At 35.3% G+C, this 17014-nt stretch overlaps 1 protein-coding gene across 1 annotated transcript in view; it reads right to left on the bottom strand.

Moving 5' to 3' along the window:
• Nucleotides 1-3371: 3371 nt before the first annotated feature.
• USH1C (USH1 protein network component harmonin) overlaps nucleotides 3372-17014 on the bottom strand; it is a 63644-nt gene continuing 50001 nt past the window's right edge. The window contains 5 exon segments of the mRNA XM_087959610.1: nucleotides 3372-4639; nucleotides 7909-7964; nucleotides 14292-14401; nucleotides 15504-15603; nucleotides 16651-16704. Of these exon segments, the coding sequence (XP_087815736.1) occupies nucleotides 4627-4639; nucleotides 7909-7964; nucleotides 14292-14401; nucleotides 15504-15603; nucleotides 16651-16704 (333 nt within the window). The 3' untranslated portion in view covers nucleotides 3372-4626.

Genomic DNA, 17014 nt, shown 5'->3' with positions numbered 1-17014 from the left:
TTAGCTTGTGCAAAAGTAGCATCAAGAGGCATTCTCCTTCCATTCATGATTCTTTGGATACAAGTTTAGGAGCTTGGCTGGTCTGACAGTGTTTTAATTCTATTCTATTATTTTTTTATTGATTGTTCCGAGGCCATCTAGGATCACTCAGATAGGCAGCCATGTGAGAATTACATAAATGAATAAATAATACTGCTGACATTTTCAAGTGATTAAGGATGTCACTTTTCTACTGTATGACAGTATTTCATTGGGAATAATTATAATTTATACAATATGTGAACATTGTTCCTCTGAGGTTTAATCTAGGTTTAAATAATAGAAAAGGATTTCTAGGATTACAGATATCTGTGGCATTTAACACACTGTGTTGTAATCAACATCCCAAGGTCATTTCAATACATTTACCTACATCTGTACGAATATGGTATAAGGGAACTTAAAAACTAAATCTCAAATATGTCCCTGTTCATAAGTGTGAAGACATTTACAACTTCTACATTTCTGCCTAAATTCTAGTAAGGTAGCCTTTTGTCTATAGAATTCTTGCCAAAATAAGTAGCTTAGCATTTACAGTGGCATATAATTCTTGACTGTGTTCTGCAATTCTCATTATCTTTCAAAGTTTAGTGAGGACATGTTGGAAAATGTGTAATGCTTTTAGCATGGCCAAGAAATTCCTAAGAGACAATGACGGCCTTTTAATTATTGTGAGAAAGTTTTTCTCTAGGTTATTGTCTCGAATACAGATGTCAAGGCTTTTTAAAATAAATAAATAAATTAAAGTTTAAATTAAATAAACTACCCTGAGAAACTTGAAACATTGCTTCAAAGGAAATAAGCTTATAGACCAATAACAAACTCTTTTCCCTTAGGTACTATTGTGGCTACATCTCTTTATGTAGACAAACCAGTACTACTAATTCAGAGGAAGAGAATGTCATTAATAACATATAAGGAATTCAACTTTTATACAAAAGAATCAATCCTAAAAAATTTAGAAAAAAATCATCTGGGAAAAAGAACTGAGAAATCAAGCAATTCATGCCAAGTAGTAGGCATGGAAGCTCCATAAACCATACTTTGGTTTGGAGGTGCAAATGCTGAACTGGAATATTCTGAAAAAGGGTGGAGGCTGATTGCACATGGCTATTCCATGTTGCAAAAACTTGTGCACATCATATAACAGCAACACAATGGCTATACAACACAGTGACCCAAAAAGTTTAGTTTTCCAATCCAGATTTGGGGTTTATTGTGCCACATAAGACTGAAGTCTGCATTATTGGTTTGCACAAGCCAATTTAAGCTTAATGAGTTACACATTCCAGTTTCCATTAATCCACTGGCAGCTGCTCTGGGTTTGGGTTATCAATAAGACACTATGTTAGCTAAGTAACAGCACATGACCATGGGCTATTTGTTAACTACATTATGTGAACAACCTATTTAAATGCTTGTAATGCTGTGAATAAAATGTCCTGTAGTTGCTTTTAGAATGTCCATACTATCAAGAAAAGTTTCATGTGTTAGTTTACTATGAGTCCCGCTGTTTTGTCAGTTTTCTATTTCTCTGCTCTCTCTCTAAGATCCTATATCACATAGGATCTTAGAGAGAACTGAATTTCTGTTTTTCCTTCTCCTCCTCCAGTTGGGGGGATTCTGTGGTCCTCTGTATGTGGAAATCTTTATATTATTATTCCTATCTATTATCTGCTGCAGTATAGAAAAGATGAGCTCAGAATCTATGAATGAAACAATGCAGAAATTAAGATACCTAATCATTTAGTCAAGACAGCTCTGTTGGACTAATATTCTATCTATTATAGTTTGGGTAAAAATATACAGGGCAGAGATCTTTAGTTGAATCATCTGAAATACCAAGAACTGAATCTGGAAACTTTTATATCTGGATATTTTTCCATGACTGATCCACCACTAGGAATTATATAAGGTTGCAAGTTCAGACCGAAGTTCCTGAGAAGCAGGAAGTGGTGGCAAAGTACTGGGAGATAGAGGCGGAGTTGCCATGCTGCTCACCCTATACATTCTAGCTAATTGCAATGGATAATGTTTTCCTACTACAAGAGGTACCACTGGTAGTCCTCAGCAGTGTCTGCAGAAGAGGCTCTGAAAGATGGCAAGTTTGTTGTCACGATAGACGCTTGCTCCTTTTGTACATGGTAATGACACTGCACCCTCACGCTGCAGATTTTGAGGCCACCTTGTGTGTTCAATTGCTAGCCAGCTGGCTTTTTTACATAAAAAGATGAGGGTAGATATCATGTCCTTCACTTCAGATATCAAAATACCTTAGAATCAATTTCACATTTCAAAATATCGCTACTCTACAATACCAAAACAAACAAACAAACAAATGTGTAAATCTTTTTAAATTGTGCCCTCAAAGGTTTTTGACTGTTTGATATATCAGTATGGTGAGCGGTCTTTCACTAATAACTGTAAGAGTGCTATTAAAATTCAGAATAGTTCGTATATTTGGCAATACATATTTTATCTCAAAATTTTGCCTTAAAATATAGTTTAAGAAATTTTTATCCATATTTAGGTATCTTGTCACACCGCTTCAGGGTACCTAGTCGTTGAACAATTAGATTCAAGATCATAAGTTCAAAAGCATAATCTTTACAAAATCTGTATTTTTGTAACTGCTTATCATAAATATTTTAAAGTAAATTAGAAAAGGATGCTAAAGGCAACATAATATTTACAATAAAATTGAAATGAAACTGCAAATACAAAACTTGTATTCAGAATAAATTTGTATGATTCTTTTAATCAAAAATTGTTTTGATTGACAATATAGGACTTTGATTCCAAAATGCCTATTACATAAGTTCATGAATATAAACTTTGATACATTTGGTTCACATTAAAATTAAATATTGATACTCTGTAGTACCTGAAGATTATAAAATAATGATCTAAAATAAAATATATACACTTTATAATGTTATCTATTCAGTATTTATACCAGTATGGAAATTATTATTTTTTGGCTCAATGTTATATGAAAAACTACTATGCAAGTAATCCATAGTGTCACAAACTGATCTATATAAAGAGAAAATTGTTTTCATATATGGCAATTATTTGATTAAACCAGAGCAATGGCTTTTGCAGCAAAGTGTGAATATGTCAAAATGATGATACATGCATAGTGCCATCATCAAACAAATGCTTCTGTAATTACTTAAAGTTCTTCAATCATCTGAAGACGTAGCGTAAAATGTGGCAAATACTTGATGATAGTGTCTTGTACCCCAACATCTGCAGATGCCCTTGCCTGAACCAATAGAATTTCACTAGTATAATTTATCTGACACATGAGTTGTATAATTGATTTTACCAGAACTTGGATTGCCAAGTTAGCCGAATATAGGAACAGTGTATTATTTAATCACTTTAAAATTGCCTTTCCAGCAATGAACAGCTTTAACTTGGATCCTAAGGAAATTTGCTGAAAACTATAAACAAATGCAATTTAGGAATTATAGTATAATTTTAAAACGAAATTAAAATGGAGTAAAATATAACATACTACTCTGTTCAAATTATATTTTCTAATTTTCTAACTGAGAACTGAGGCTAAACTTCCTGTAATTTATCTTCCTATTCAACAACAGTCTGATATTTTCCTACTCTACTCCATTTTAATTATTCTTCTCCTTTTATTCCTGCCATTGCTTTCATCATTCCCATAATGGCAACTGCAATCTCTTTTGTATGACAAATATGTTTAGTATCGTGCCAAGTTTATTATTTCTGATAAATAGATCTTGTGATAAAAGTTGAATAGGAATCTGTGGGTTTTGCTGCTACAGGATTCTTGTTTGCTCTAATTAATTGAAATGTCATCAAGCAATCAGTAAGATAACAGTATATAATGTTAATTTCTTAACAGAGTTGAAAATGTGAATTCTGTTACAATTTGCATAGGAAAAAAATCCCACTACATTTCTTGGTAATTTTGCAATAGTATATTTTAAGTTTTAGGATGATAGATTTTGTGACTCTTCTCCAAATCTATGCAGAGAATATAGATTGGACAGATTTTTAATTAATTGCAAAAGCTGTGGTCTATAAAGTTTGCAGAAAGGTAGTTTATAACTGAGAAAAAAACTCCCAAAAGAATATAAAACTGATTTTCAGCCACATCTTTCTTTTTTCAGTCCCCCCCCCCCTGGATTTCTATATATATATTTTTCTGAAAATAAGTCACACTGATTTAATTTTATTTCTGTTCTGTTATGTATGGGACTATAAATATATCACTTATGGAAAAAAAATACTCTCTCCATTGTAATGATGGCAATTACTACAAGATTTTGTATGAATTGCAGTTGGTTTTAAAATCAGCATTTGTCTTTTTTAATCACCTACAGTGACTTTTTTTTTTTTACCTATATGCTGTTACTATATAACTGAGCAACAGTAATAGCTTATGGGAGGAAATGACATGATATATTGTTGTAAAACCATATTGGCCTGAGTCACTTGAATTATCTTGTGTTCTTCTTGTTTATACTTCTTCTTTTGTACTTTTTTGTACCAAGGTTTGTAGCTAGGTAAGAATCATTGGTGTATTTGGTATCTCTCATTTTGTTAAAAAAATGTCCTGAAATAGAATAAAGTACAAAAATACAGTTAATGTCCATCTAGTCAAGCAATGATAACTGAAAAAGCAAACTGTGAACCCCAAAAAACTGTGAACCCCTTTCTTTACTTCACTTATTCCTTACTTTTCACAAGAAACTAAAAAAAATATATATCAGCATGACAAGAGCACTAAGACTTACTAAGGATGAGTGAAGGTTAGCAAAGGTAAGGATGTGGGAATAAGAATGTTTTTGGTAGTAAAAGAAAAATACAGTGTTCTTCTTAAGTTGAGCTGCATGAGCTATCTCTTTACCCAAAATATGGTTGGAAAATTACCCCCGAAGCAGTGGTGGTATTCGACCGGTTCTGCCCAGTTCTGGAGAGCCGGTAGGAGCAATGAACAGTGGAGACCGAACCAGTTCTCTCCTCTGCTCTAATGGCTCTGCTGTTGGACCCACCCCCTTATCTGGGCTCCCATAATCACCTTTATCCGTTGCATTTGAAGTGCAGCTGCTTTGCGCGGCACAGAAGAGTGCCGCGTGGCAGCTGCTGAAGCAACTGGTAGATCGTGCAGGCTTGCAGGAGGCGAGGTGCCTGCACAAAGTGCATGTTTGGTGCGCGCGTGCATGCAAAGTGTGTGCACGCATGCAAAGCGTGCCCACCAAACTACACCCACTGAAACGGTGGCAACAATATTTGAATCCCACCACTGCCCCAAAGTACTGTACAACACAAGAAAGAGTGACTTATTTGTACTTTCCTTTTGCCAGCAAATGGATTCATAACTTTCTTAGTTCGCAGAATAAAAGTGCTGGAAGGGACCTTGGAGGTCTTCTAGACCAGGGTCCCCAACCACCAGATCCGTGGACCGGTACCGGTCAGCGGAACAACTCCTACCGGACGCTGGCTTTGCTGGGCGCCGCCATCTTTTTGATGAAAAAGTGCTTCGGTGAGCTTTTCCGGGTAGAAAGCTCACCGAAGCACGCGTTTCATCAAAAAAGATGGCGGCGACCAGCTGATGCTGGTACCGGGCCGCGTCACCCAGCTGATGCCAGTACCGGCCACACGGCGTCAAAAAGGTTGGGGATCAGTGTTCTAGACCAACCCCTTGGGCTAGTTCATGAACAACTGGACCTGGAACTACCACATTAGTATGGATTTTTTCTTCTTCTTCTTAGGTATCATTAATGTACTGTGTGTTTCTATGCATATTTACAAAGAAGGAAATCAGACATACTAAATTTGGGTGACTCCCTTTCCTGTACAATTTTCTGTTGCTTTAAGATTGGTGGATCTAACATTTCCTTGGGAATCATTTCCCTACAAATGCAATTATGTGTACTTCTAGGCTAGAGTAGGATTGAGCTGCTGGAAAATTGTATGAAGTAGAATGTATGAAAAAATATTTAGATAACTCATTGCAATATGACTCAAGAAAAAGAAAATTAAAAAGCAAACAGAACAAACACCCACTGTGAACAATATTCAAAGCCCACTTTGAACAGTAAGATTTGTTTTTGACAGTCCAGTTCCAAGGTATTTAAATACTAGACTGATTTTCATGGAAGTTGAAAAGCATGTAAAATATAAACTGTGCAGATATTGGTACATTCTGAAAACAGGGAAGCTTAAGAATAGCATTTTTTTTCTAGACTTTTCAAGAAAAATCTAGTACATGCACAACAGCACAACACATTTGTTGATGTGTGGTGGAAATGCATCCAATCCTGGGAATTATTTGTTGGGGGGGGGGAACACATTAAACAATAGACAAGATCAGCAGTGGCTAACCCTTTTGGGCTCCTATGCCAAAAATTGTGTGCTCACTCACGCTCACGTGCCACCACCCAGAAGGCAATGTGTGCCCCCCCCATGCCCCCTACACATGCGCACACAATCAGCATCCCCCCACCCCCCGCTGCCCTCTTATCTGCACTGCGCCTCACAGCTGATTTTCGGCAGGTTTGAGGCTTTTTTCAGCTTCCAAAAAGCTTGAGGAAGGCTACTGCAGGCTTCTGCAGGCTTTGCAGGCTGAAAACTAGCCTCGTTTCGTCACTTCCGGTATTTTCAGAAAAACAGGAAGTGACAAAACAGGGCTAGTTCTCGGCCTGCAGCCTTTGGGAGGCTGAAAAAGGCCTCAAACCCACTGAAAATCAGTTGTGAGGCATACACATGTGCAGTGAGGTAAGTTTGCCTGCAACTTGTGTGCCAGCACAAATGGCTCTGAGTGCCACCAGTGGCACGCATGCCATAGGTTCGCCATCACGGGCCTAGATGGAAAAGATAGCTTAAAAGAAGTGGAACAATTCACCTCAAACTTGAACAGCTAAAGAAAATGCCACTATTCATATTTTATAAATATTTCATAATATAGGATTATTCTTAATACAGGATTATGGTTAGTACAAATTAGGAAAATGTAATCAATTTTGTTTTTATAGGGATGTTACAACAGAAAGAACATTTTGATGGACTTATTATTGGCATGCAAATTGTAAGTAGATATGTGTTTTGCAAAGAGTTTGAAAAAGAGTTTAGCTCTATTACCAACCACGGGAAAATGTTGCTTTGTTTACAGAGGCAGGAAAAGCCATGCTCTGCACACAAATGCATGCCCTCCAAAGCCTTTCCATTTGGCTTGGGATTGATGGATTATTAAGGATCAGCAGCACTAAACACACAAAATGTGAAATATTAAATAAAGATGGAAGCTATTTTTTTTTGCAGGTCTCTAAGCTTAAACTTACTTTCAGGATTGCAGTGGCTTTTAAAAGGAGAAATTAGGTTTGAATTTAAAAAAATCTGTAGCAGCATTTCCTTCCCCCCACCCCATCATATAAAATGTACATAATAAAATTAATGTAAATGTTTAACAACCAGTCCCATTTATGATACCAAGGAGTCATCTTCTGTTGATACTGTGAATCAATATCTGAGATGAGTTTGGACTTCAGTAGATATAAATAAAGTTCAGAGATCTACTGTTAAAGTATAAATGTATAATTGCCCTTTAAGTTAAAAGTTTCTCTACTTGTTGTTTTGATAATTAATTTTTTTCATTACTTGTATATTTCTTGTATATTTTTACTGATACATTTTCCTCTCAACCTATTTCTTTAGATGTCTCTATTTTCCAAACGGATTAGTAGCTAATTTTCCTTTGTTGAAATATATCCAGTTTGACTACATTTTGCTTAACAGGTAACAACTAGAGGTACACTTAAGGACTTCAATTGAAATTGAATAAAAGGATAATCTAATTTACGTCTGCAAATACAGAAGTCTTACATTTCATCATCATAATCCTTGGGAGGGGACACTGCAATGACCAAGTCAATCCAATCCTGTGGAAGAAATACTTAATTAATATGATATGTAATTGATCAGGGAATGAAAAATTACAACATCAGTATGGTTTCATTATACAACACATTAAGAAGGTTGCTTGTTACGGAAACGTGGTATAAAAAATAGTGAACATACCCACTACTTTTTCCCTTTTTGAATAAGCAACATTCTATGGAAAGTACAGAAAGATTAACTGCGCCAGATTAATTAAGTTATGAGGCAATAAAAAGTAAATGGGAATAATGGATTTCCGGTCTGCAGCGCTTCGGAGCAGGCAGGAATCCGCGACTGTGCACGGTTTCTGCCTGTGTTCACTGCCCGAGTGCCCCGAACCATTTGGCTTCGGGGCTAAGCCACCTCCGTAGAAGGTGGTGAAGACAGGGGGGGTCTGGCAGGGTCGAGAGACATCGCACCTCTCTTCCCTAGCCGGCTAAACCCCCTTTTCCAAAGGCAGCTGAGCGGCGGTCAGCAATGGCCGCCACATAGAAGAGCTCAGCCGGAAAAAGAAAGTGCAGGAGGAGCTGTCAAGAAATGAAAGTGATCTTTGCTGACCGGGACAAAGTAACTGTGAAAGTACCCTGGAATTTAAAGTTTATTAAAGATACATCGTTTCCAGAATGTGTCAAGCGGCGAATGGAAATTAAAGGAAAAACTTTTTTTCTTTTCACTCTCCTTCCGAACGTGACAGCGATAGAACTTTAAGAGAAATCGGAAAACTCGCATTGGAGGTATGGATTTCTGAACACTTAAAGGAAAATCTTTTTGCTGTAAGTGGGAAGGGAGAGGAAAAAAAATTGGAACAGAATTTAAACAAGGAGGAGATTGCTTAGAATTTTAAAGAGCTATTGAATATTAATAAGACTTCTAAAAGATATATCTTAATTGGAACTTTTTGATCAAACAGCAACCCCAGAAAGAGAAATGGAAGAAAGAAAAAAGTATTAAAAGAAATAGCTTATTTGGACTCTTTGGTGACTTTGGAACTCTTGGGAATTACTTTTGATTAAAAGCACTCGGGTGGTTGTTTTGGAAAAAAAAATTTCTCTTTACAATGGCATTGCTGGTGGATGAATTAAAAATTGAATATCAAAAATATAAAAGAGAAGAACAAGATGGGAAAGATACTTTGGGCACTCTTTTTCAATTTCTAGAAATGGCGGTATGTACTTATGAAAAATTAACTGTGCAGCAGGACGACTGGGACAAAGAAGAAGCCATCTTTGATGAACAAATGATTCTACTTGGGGAGGAGGAGAAAGAGGAAAAGAAAAAGGGGACTTTAAGCCTTGAAAAAACAACCAAAAAAGAGAAAAATGAGGTGAAAGGTGGATACAAGGTTAGAAAACAACAGAAAGGGGGGAAGCAGAAGAAGAAAAGGGAGGAGGAGAGACAAAGGGGTAAAAAGGGCAAGGAGAAGAATAAGCAAGAGAGAAAGGAAGGGATGAGAAGCCTTAATGGTGGGAAGCAAGATTTAAAGAAACAAAATTCATTTAGAGACAATGGGTAAACTTAATTGAAAAAGGGATTCTGTAAGGTTCATAAGATTGTGTTTTTATATGTGTATTTAGAATAAAATGCTTAAGGTATAAATGAGTATTAATATGTATGATTAGTTTTTTAGTGGTATTGATAGTGGTTTTATATAATTATAAATATGTTTTTGTAGTAGTTGTTTTTTTTCTTATAAAATACATTGTGTAATTTTAGAATGTACTAAACAGAATCCCAATATAAGTTAAATGTTATATTAAGTGTTATTAAGTTAGGGGAAAGAGTTAAAGGCGTCATACTCCAATCAGTGTACAGGAGAAGTTTGTTTAAAGAGAAAAGATGAATGGATAGCTGGAAATAGAACAGACAAAGAATGATAAGTATTATGATTTGAACTGAGATGAGATAAATAAAATAAAATTAAGAAAGATAAAAGAGGGAAGAAGCTATATAGAAAATTGAAAATGGTAATAAGATATGGAATGGTATATAAAATGAATATGATTTTTGAATTTGTGTCTGTACGAAGAGTTTTAACCCGGGATCAAGCAACTTTCAGAAAGGATGTTTTATGTTTTTACGTTTTACATTTTGTTTGTCTGTGTATTGTTCTTGAAAAGCAATAAAATTTTAATTAGCAAGAAATATAATTTGAATAATAGAATGAAAGGGAGAAATAAAGAGAAGTTGGGATAAGATACGAAGTTGAACAGATAACGTAAATATATATATTATAATTTGGAATTATTCTGTATGTTCTATTGGTTTTTTTTTAGAAAAGATCTTTGATGTTATCATGCTTTGTTTGTTTGTGTATTGTTTTGTAAAAACTAATAAAATTTGTTTAAAAAAAAAAGTAAATGGGAATAATATAGATAATTCTTCACACCATCCATCCATCCATTTCCTTTCTGTCGCCAAAGCAACTCAAAATACTTCTTTTAAGCTTTTGTATCCAATCTATTTTAATTAAAATACTCACTAATTCTTGACCTTATCTCTCGTTTTACTACAAATACTTCTTAAGAATCCCTATTTCCCCTGGATTAAGTTGCCTTCCATTCTTTGCGACATTAAACTTTCACTTTTATATAACACATGTACAGAAGTATGATCTTACACACAGACATTTTCACTTTTTTTAATAATGCAAAAAATTATGAAATTTTGCTAATCACTTTCATAACCCTTCTTATCAGAATTCTGCCAAACACTTTCACAGGCAGATTTAACCAACAATTCCCCCAGTTGTTTTTGCATTCAATCTTGGTACTTTCCCCACCCACCCACTTTGTGTAGGGAAATCATAATAGCATTCTTCCAAATCTTAGCAGCTTTCACACACACATTAAACAAATATGTCTCCATACACTGCTCTAATTTTTCTTTAAATGAATCAACAACATTATTTTCCAACATTCTAACATTAATTATCTCCTTTCATCCTTTTTTCGTGAACACTAACATTTATAGCATTCATTTTAATGCATCTCTTTGACTACTACTTGCTTACTAACTGCCTCATTTAGTAACCATTCAAATCTACACAGTGTAAAAAAAAAAAAGCTTTGCAACCAATCCTCACATTTAGAAACATTCAGGCACTTTGCAATCAGTACACATTTATGACCACAGCAGTATCCCACATTGATATGATCACTCACATGTGCCTGCTTCCCAACTGGCATATGACAAGCAGAGTTAAGCAGATGGACTTACCTAAGTCACAATCATGTCATCTCTCCCTTAATGACTTCAGTGACTCATTTAACAACTAAATGAGAGGTGAGGTTATAATCCTGTCATGGTTATATGGTTTTCTGATTAGTCACCATGGCACAGTGTTGCTGGTCTCAACTGTGGTTGCTTAGCAAGGTCTACTTGCGTTACGATCATTTCCACACAAATCTCTAAACTGCTTTCCCTCTGATTCCCTCACACAAAACTCTAAAATACTCTTTACATTCTCTCATCCTAATTTCCTACTTCTTATTTGTACCTCCATTCACCCCACTTTATCTACCTAATATCTTTTCTACTATCCAATATCCTTCTCTCACTCATTCTCTAATGCAGATTTTTCTCAACCTGTACTCCTTTTGCTTTTTATTTCCACCAAGTATCCTTTTCATATTTTCCATCATGTTTCAAACAGGTTTCACATCTTCTTTCCTTATTTCCAGGGGTGGGATTCTACCGGTACTCAGCTATTTGCTAGAACCTGTCGTTAACTTTCTAAGCAGTTCGGAGAACCGGTTGTTGGAAGAAATCTCCTTTTGTTTTTTTCCACTTTACAGGGCTAATTCTGTAAAGAAGGCAGGAAGGAAACATTCTGGTGTTGTTTCTAGTGTAATCTTTACTGCCTTGCTTACAGAAACTGCCTCTCCATTAACCCTTACTACATTCTTGGGAGTATGCATAGACTTCCTGTTTCTGGAGGGTTTTTTTCCCCTTTGCTGGTACTTTCTTAAAGGGAAGGATTGTTTTAAGGTTTTACACTGCTGTTGGGAGGAAATACTCTCTCGTTGGAGTTCTTCCAGCTGGGATCAGCACTTTGACGAAATAATTGAATAATGAAGCACAGCTGCTGGAAAGAAGCTTTTAATGACAAGGAAGCAAGATGAGTGACATTCAGCAAGGCTTCTAGAAAGGATTGACATTCAAACATGAGTTTACATACCCTTTCTGAGTTTTGGTCTAAAACTGGTTCTTGGTGAAGTTTAATTCTGTACTTGGTGATGTTTAATCCTGTGTTTATTGATGGGATAATTTTCCCTATTTAGCTTTGTTTGGAAGGAAAAAGGTCAATCTCTGTTCCTGAAAAGAAACTGGGTTGAGAAATCTGGCTAGTTCTTGTGTCTATTTGTTCTCGTAATTGGTTTAACAAGCAACAGCTACTGTTGTGATATAATTATTTGTATTGTTTTTGAATTTTTTCCTGCCTCATGGTTTCTTTTTCTATCTGGGGAGGGGGTCTTCCTTCACTGCTTTAATGGTTCCTGGCATTGTCCTTTTGGGGTGCACTTCCAAGAGGCAGGATGCAAGCTTGGCACTGATTTTTTACTGCCTTTCTGGGGGGCATGTGATCTTTCCTTAAATCTAGATGATTTCCTAAGGATATCTTGTGAGGTGAGAGAGACCAGCTGGTGTCTTTAAGTGGTGCAAATGAATCTAAGGATTGCTTGTCCTGGGTGTGCTCTTTCTGGAGAGCTTAAATGACATCTTTGCTAAAAGGTTTCACTTTATGAGTGAAAGAATTGGCTGCTGATAGTTATCATTGCATTTTAACTATTTTAATTCCTCAAGGTGTTCTGGTACTCTGCCTGATCTGTAACTCAGGCTTGAAGATATTTTTAATCTAATGATTGGTATTTAAGGCAGCTTTTTGCAAGCAAAGGAGCTTCATTTAGTGACCATTCAACAATTCATTTAGTGACCATTCAAAGTTACAATGGCACAGAAAAAAGTGATTTATGACTGTTTTTCATACTTGCAACCATTGCAGCATTTCTATGGTCATGAGAGGCAAGGAGAAGCGCCCCTCGATGTGAGTGATGTTAAGTTGGCTATGCCCGCCCAGTCACATGATCACTAAGCCACATCCACCAAGTCATGCCCACAGAACTGGTTGTTAAAAAAATTGAATCCCACTCCTGCTTTCCATTCCATTTGGGAGATTAATCATTTTGCCAGAAGGATTTATAAGTTTTTTTCTAGCAGTTACTCCAGTTTCTTTCATTTCCTTCCATGCTCTTTTCCCCCCCACCCCAAGATCCACTTTCAATGTTACTAAAAATGCCTTGTCTCACATTCAGAAGCTTTAATCTCTCTTGCATTGTTCGCTAATCCCCTCAGTCTTCCATCATAAGCATCCCACCAAGTCAGAAAAATATGCAATGTACTGACATACATTCAGGAATACTAAAAGAATGGATTATATGCCTGAAGCATTTTGCTTAAACAGAAATGAAGCAGTTTAGAATCTCTCTTTCTCTTTTGCCAAGAGCAATTTCTATTCTAGACAGAGTTTTATTTGAAAAATATTATATGAATATATATAAAAGATGAGCCACATGGCTATCATTGGGAATTTCTTCTGAAGCATAGATGGGATGGAAATAATGCCGAATTATTCTGCATATATTATAGCTTTCATGTTAAAATAAATCAGTTCTTAATTGGCCATGTGAACTTTTTATTCTTCATTGAAAAAAGGAATTTGGTTGTTTGGCACATATTTTTTGCACACCATCAATTATTTCATTATTTATCTTATCTTTCTTGTAATTTGGTTAGAATATTTTTTTATTTTTAAAAATAATTAAAATGACCAGTTTTTAATAAAATATAATGGCTGCTAATAATATCCATGATTACTTAGCAAAGTCGTGTTTCATATTTCATTGTTTCATTACAGAGTTTTAAGATGATAATAAAAAAAGGTTTTCCAGAACAGTCATGTCCAACTCTAGGGAGTGGTGCTCATCTTGGTTTCTTAGTCAAGGGAGCCAGTGTTGTCTGAAGATGCTTCTGTGGTCATGTGGCCTGCATGACTATACGCCAAGGTGCACAGAATGCTGTTACCTGATACCTATTTATCTACTTGCAGTTGTTTGTTTTCGAACTATTTATTTGTCGGGAGTTGGATTGTCCTTATGTTTATTATCATTCCTGTATACCATTTCTGGAACTATCCTGTATAACAACTATAAGAGTAATTACCTTTTAACATAAATTTATCAGTAGGCTAAGAATTATTTATTGCCACTTCTTGGGAAAAAATGGATATCCGATATGTAATTTTGAGATGAGACTCATCCCTTCCAACTTACCCCTCCCACATTCCATGCTTTCGCAAGAGCTGCCCGAGCTTCATCCAGCTTAGCATCCAACAAAATCTTGCCATTTACAGCCATTATTTCATCTCCTTTCACAATGCCTCCTGATAAAGGAAATAAAGGGCAAAGGAACGAGCAAATCCATCTTATCTTTCTTCTACTGAAATTGTTACTGAAAATGAGAATCTGAATGTTCAGATCTGGGTCATACCATGCAAGATTATTATATACTGTAGATATATTACATTCAAACCGACCTCCAAATAAGATTATATATATGATATCATATCTGAGAGGTAGGCTAGGATGAGAGTCTATAATTGGCCCCAAATCTTCCAATGAATATCATGGCTGGTTAGGGATTTCAACCTCACTCTCCACCATCACTGTCTGATACTTTAATAACTAAAACACTTTTCAGAATGAATGTAATAAAAGGAAATAAAAATAGAGACAACTAGTGTCTGTATGCAAACTTCCAACCTTCCTATATTTCTGTTCTGTTCTCCTCTGATTTTTCTTCTTCCACAAAAAATAAGATAAAATAGCTGTATAAGGCATTTTGTTTAGCTACACAAGAAATGCTTTTCTGTAAGCAGTCATTTTTTCTACTAGAAGCTTCTAAAATTGAATTATCACAATGTTAAATTATGACATATGACACTACCCTTATTTAATTATGCCATTTATTATATGTGGTTCTTGTTTATCTTCATTCTGAGTTAATAGTGGATATTAAAACATATTAGTGTTCCAATCTCATTTATTTTACCAGACACCACAATAGCAATATTGTTGAAGGCATTTAGGAAACAGATGAAGGTCACTGGTGTTATGTTCTAAAATAGCACATTTTATTTTTTTAACTTTTATAATGGTACCTATCTCAAATACATATATACATTATTCAGGCATCTAAATTTTGTTAAATATTTGATATTTGAGCAGTTGGAAGAACACATGACAGAAAGATCCCATTGCACCAATAAATTAGATCATGCAACTTTGTTCTCACCATAATTTTTCCCAGGGCAGTCAGAAAACTGTAAATACTTCGTCTTAATTTAAGTGTAAATATTTTAGAAATAAGTTTATGCCAATCTGAGGATATCATTTGCACTTTTGGAAAATGCCTAGTTAAAGCTAACTTTATTTAACAGGTGTTAAGATACCTTATATTCCAGCTTTTTCTTAGGAGATACTCACCATGCTTGTCTGCAGCACCCCCCTCATAAATTGTAGACACCACTACTTTTCCAACTGGGGAATCAATGCCACCTTCTACTGCGAGGTCTAATGATCCTTCCTATTAAAGAGTTCAAAAAAATATACAGTATTTGTCAACCACCCTTTCTTGAATTAAGCCTTATATACTTTCCTAGTTCATTTTCTGTTATGAACTTACAAAATGAGTTCCCCTTCTCGCTGTAAACCAGATTTGGAATTAAAGGTTTGTAAGTAAAAGGAGAACTGGTTTACCATAGTTCCACTGGTGGATAGACCAGTGGGTGTCATCTTTGTGTATTACTTTTCTATAAAAAAGATACCAAGCTTTACAATAAAAATTATAATAGAAAACACTAGATAATATAAATGAAAATAACACAGTCAGCAGTGTTAACCAAAGAAAATATTTAAAATCTTATTAAGTCAAAAGGAACAAGTAAGCACAGCAACACAGATGTGATTAAAAGCCTCAGAGGAAAAAAAATAGAATCTTAGTTAATTGTCCAAAAACTAAACAATGGTTGTCCATCCTTATGCCATCTGAGAAAGATACTCTACAAATGATGCATCATCACTGAAAAGACTTTATTGCACACTGTATCTATCCATTTTTCAAAAGGCAGCAGAAGTATTGGAAAGTGATCATGTAAAGAATTTCCTAAGATCAGACAGGTTCATTTAGAAGGGTCTCCCAGTGTTCTCAACCTCAGTGAAGTGTCAATGAACGAATATTAAATTGTGGAATTACAGACACCTATTCATGTGTTTATCTGTCATTCACTCGCTGCATGTATGGCCACTTTATCTATGCTTGCCCACTCACCTCATCGGTTTTGTTTGCTTTTTCTTTCAATAGCATAATATTTCATGCCAACAAATTGGTCTATGACCGTAATAAAGATTTGACTCAAAGCCAATGAATGAAGAAACAACTATGCTGAAAAAATGAAGCTGTCCTTCATAATACAAAAACAAATTTATCATAGCTGCAGCTGAGATTGGAGTTTAATTTTTCAGTGTTTTATCTTTTCAGTGGGAAGACTCATCTCTGAATTTTGTGAAATGGAATTCCTCTACTGAATGTGACAATTAAAGTACAATATCTTTCTCCCATCATAAACAGTACCTTTTTTATATGAAGGAGTCGTACATCTTTGCCCATAATCTGGTCTGGTGAAAACTAAACAAAATGAAACAAATGTCAGTAAACAATCTCTGTTACAAAAAGGATCCTGCCTTATACTGAGATCATTCATTAGTCCATGTCAGTACTGATATTCCAGGGGTTATCCACTCCACTTGTACCAAAAATTACTGAATCAAAATCACTTCCTTATGAGGAAATATTACAATTTGGTGGCATTTTTCATTTCGGAAGATGGATAAAGGGGAATCTTACAGAATAGTATAAATATATGGATGATGTGAAAAAATGTGTTAAATATGAAGAGAAATGGTAAAAGTGGAAAAAAAAGGGAATATGCTTTAAT

The sequence above is a fragment of the Notechis scutatus genome, chromosome 1, assembly GCF_049901735.1.
Source record: "Notechis scutatus isolate UNSWTSFEM ecotype Mainland chromosome 1, rNotScu1.2, whole genome shotgun sequence".
Lineage (NCBI taxonomy): Eukaryota > Metazoa > Chordata > Lepidosauria > Squamata > Elapidae > Notechis > Notechis scutatus.
The sequence above is the reverse complement of the archived record's forward strand: the minus strand, read 5'-3'. Positions and strand labels throughout refer to the sequence as shown.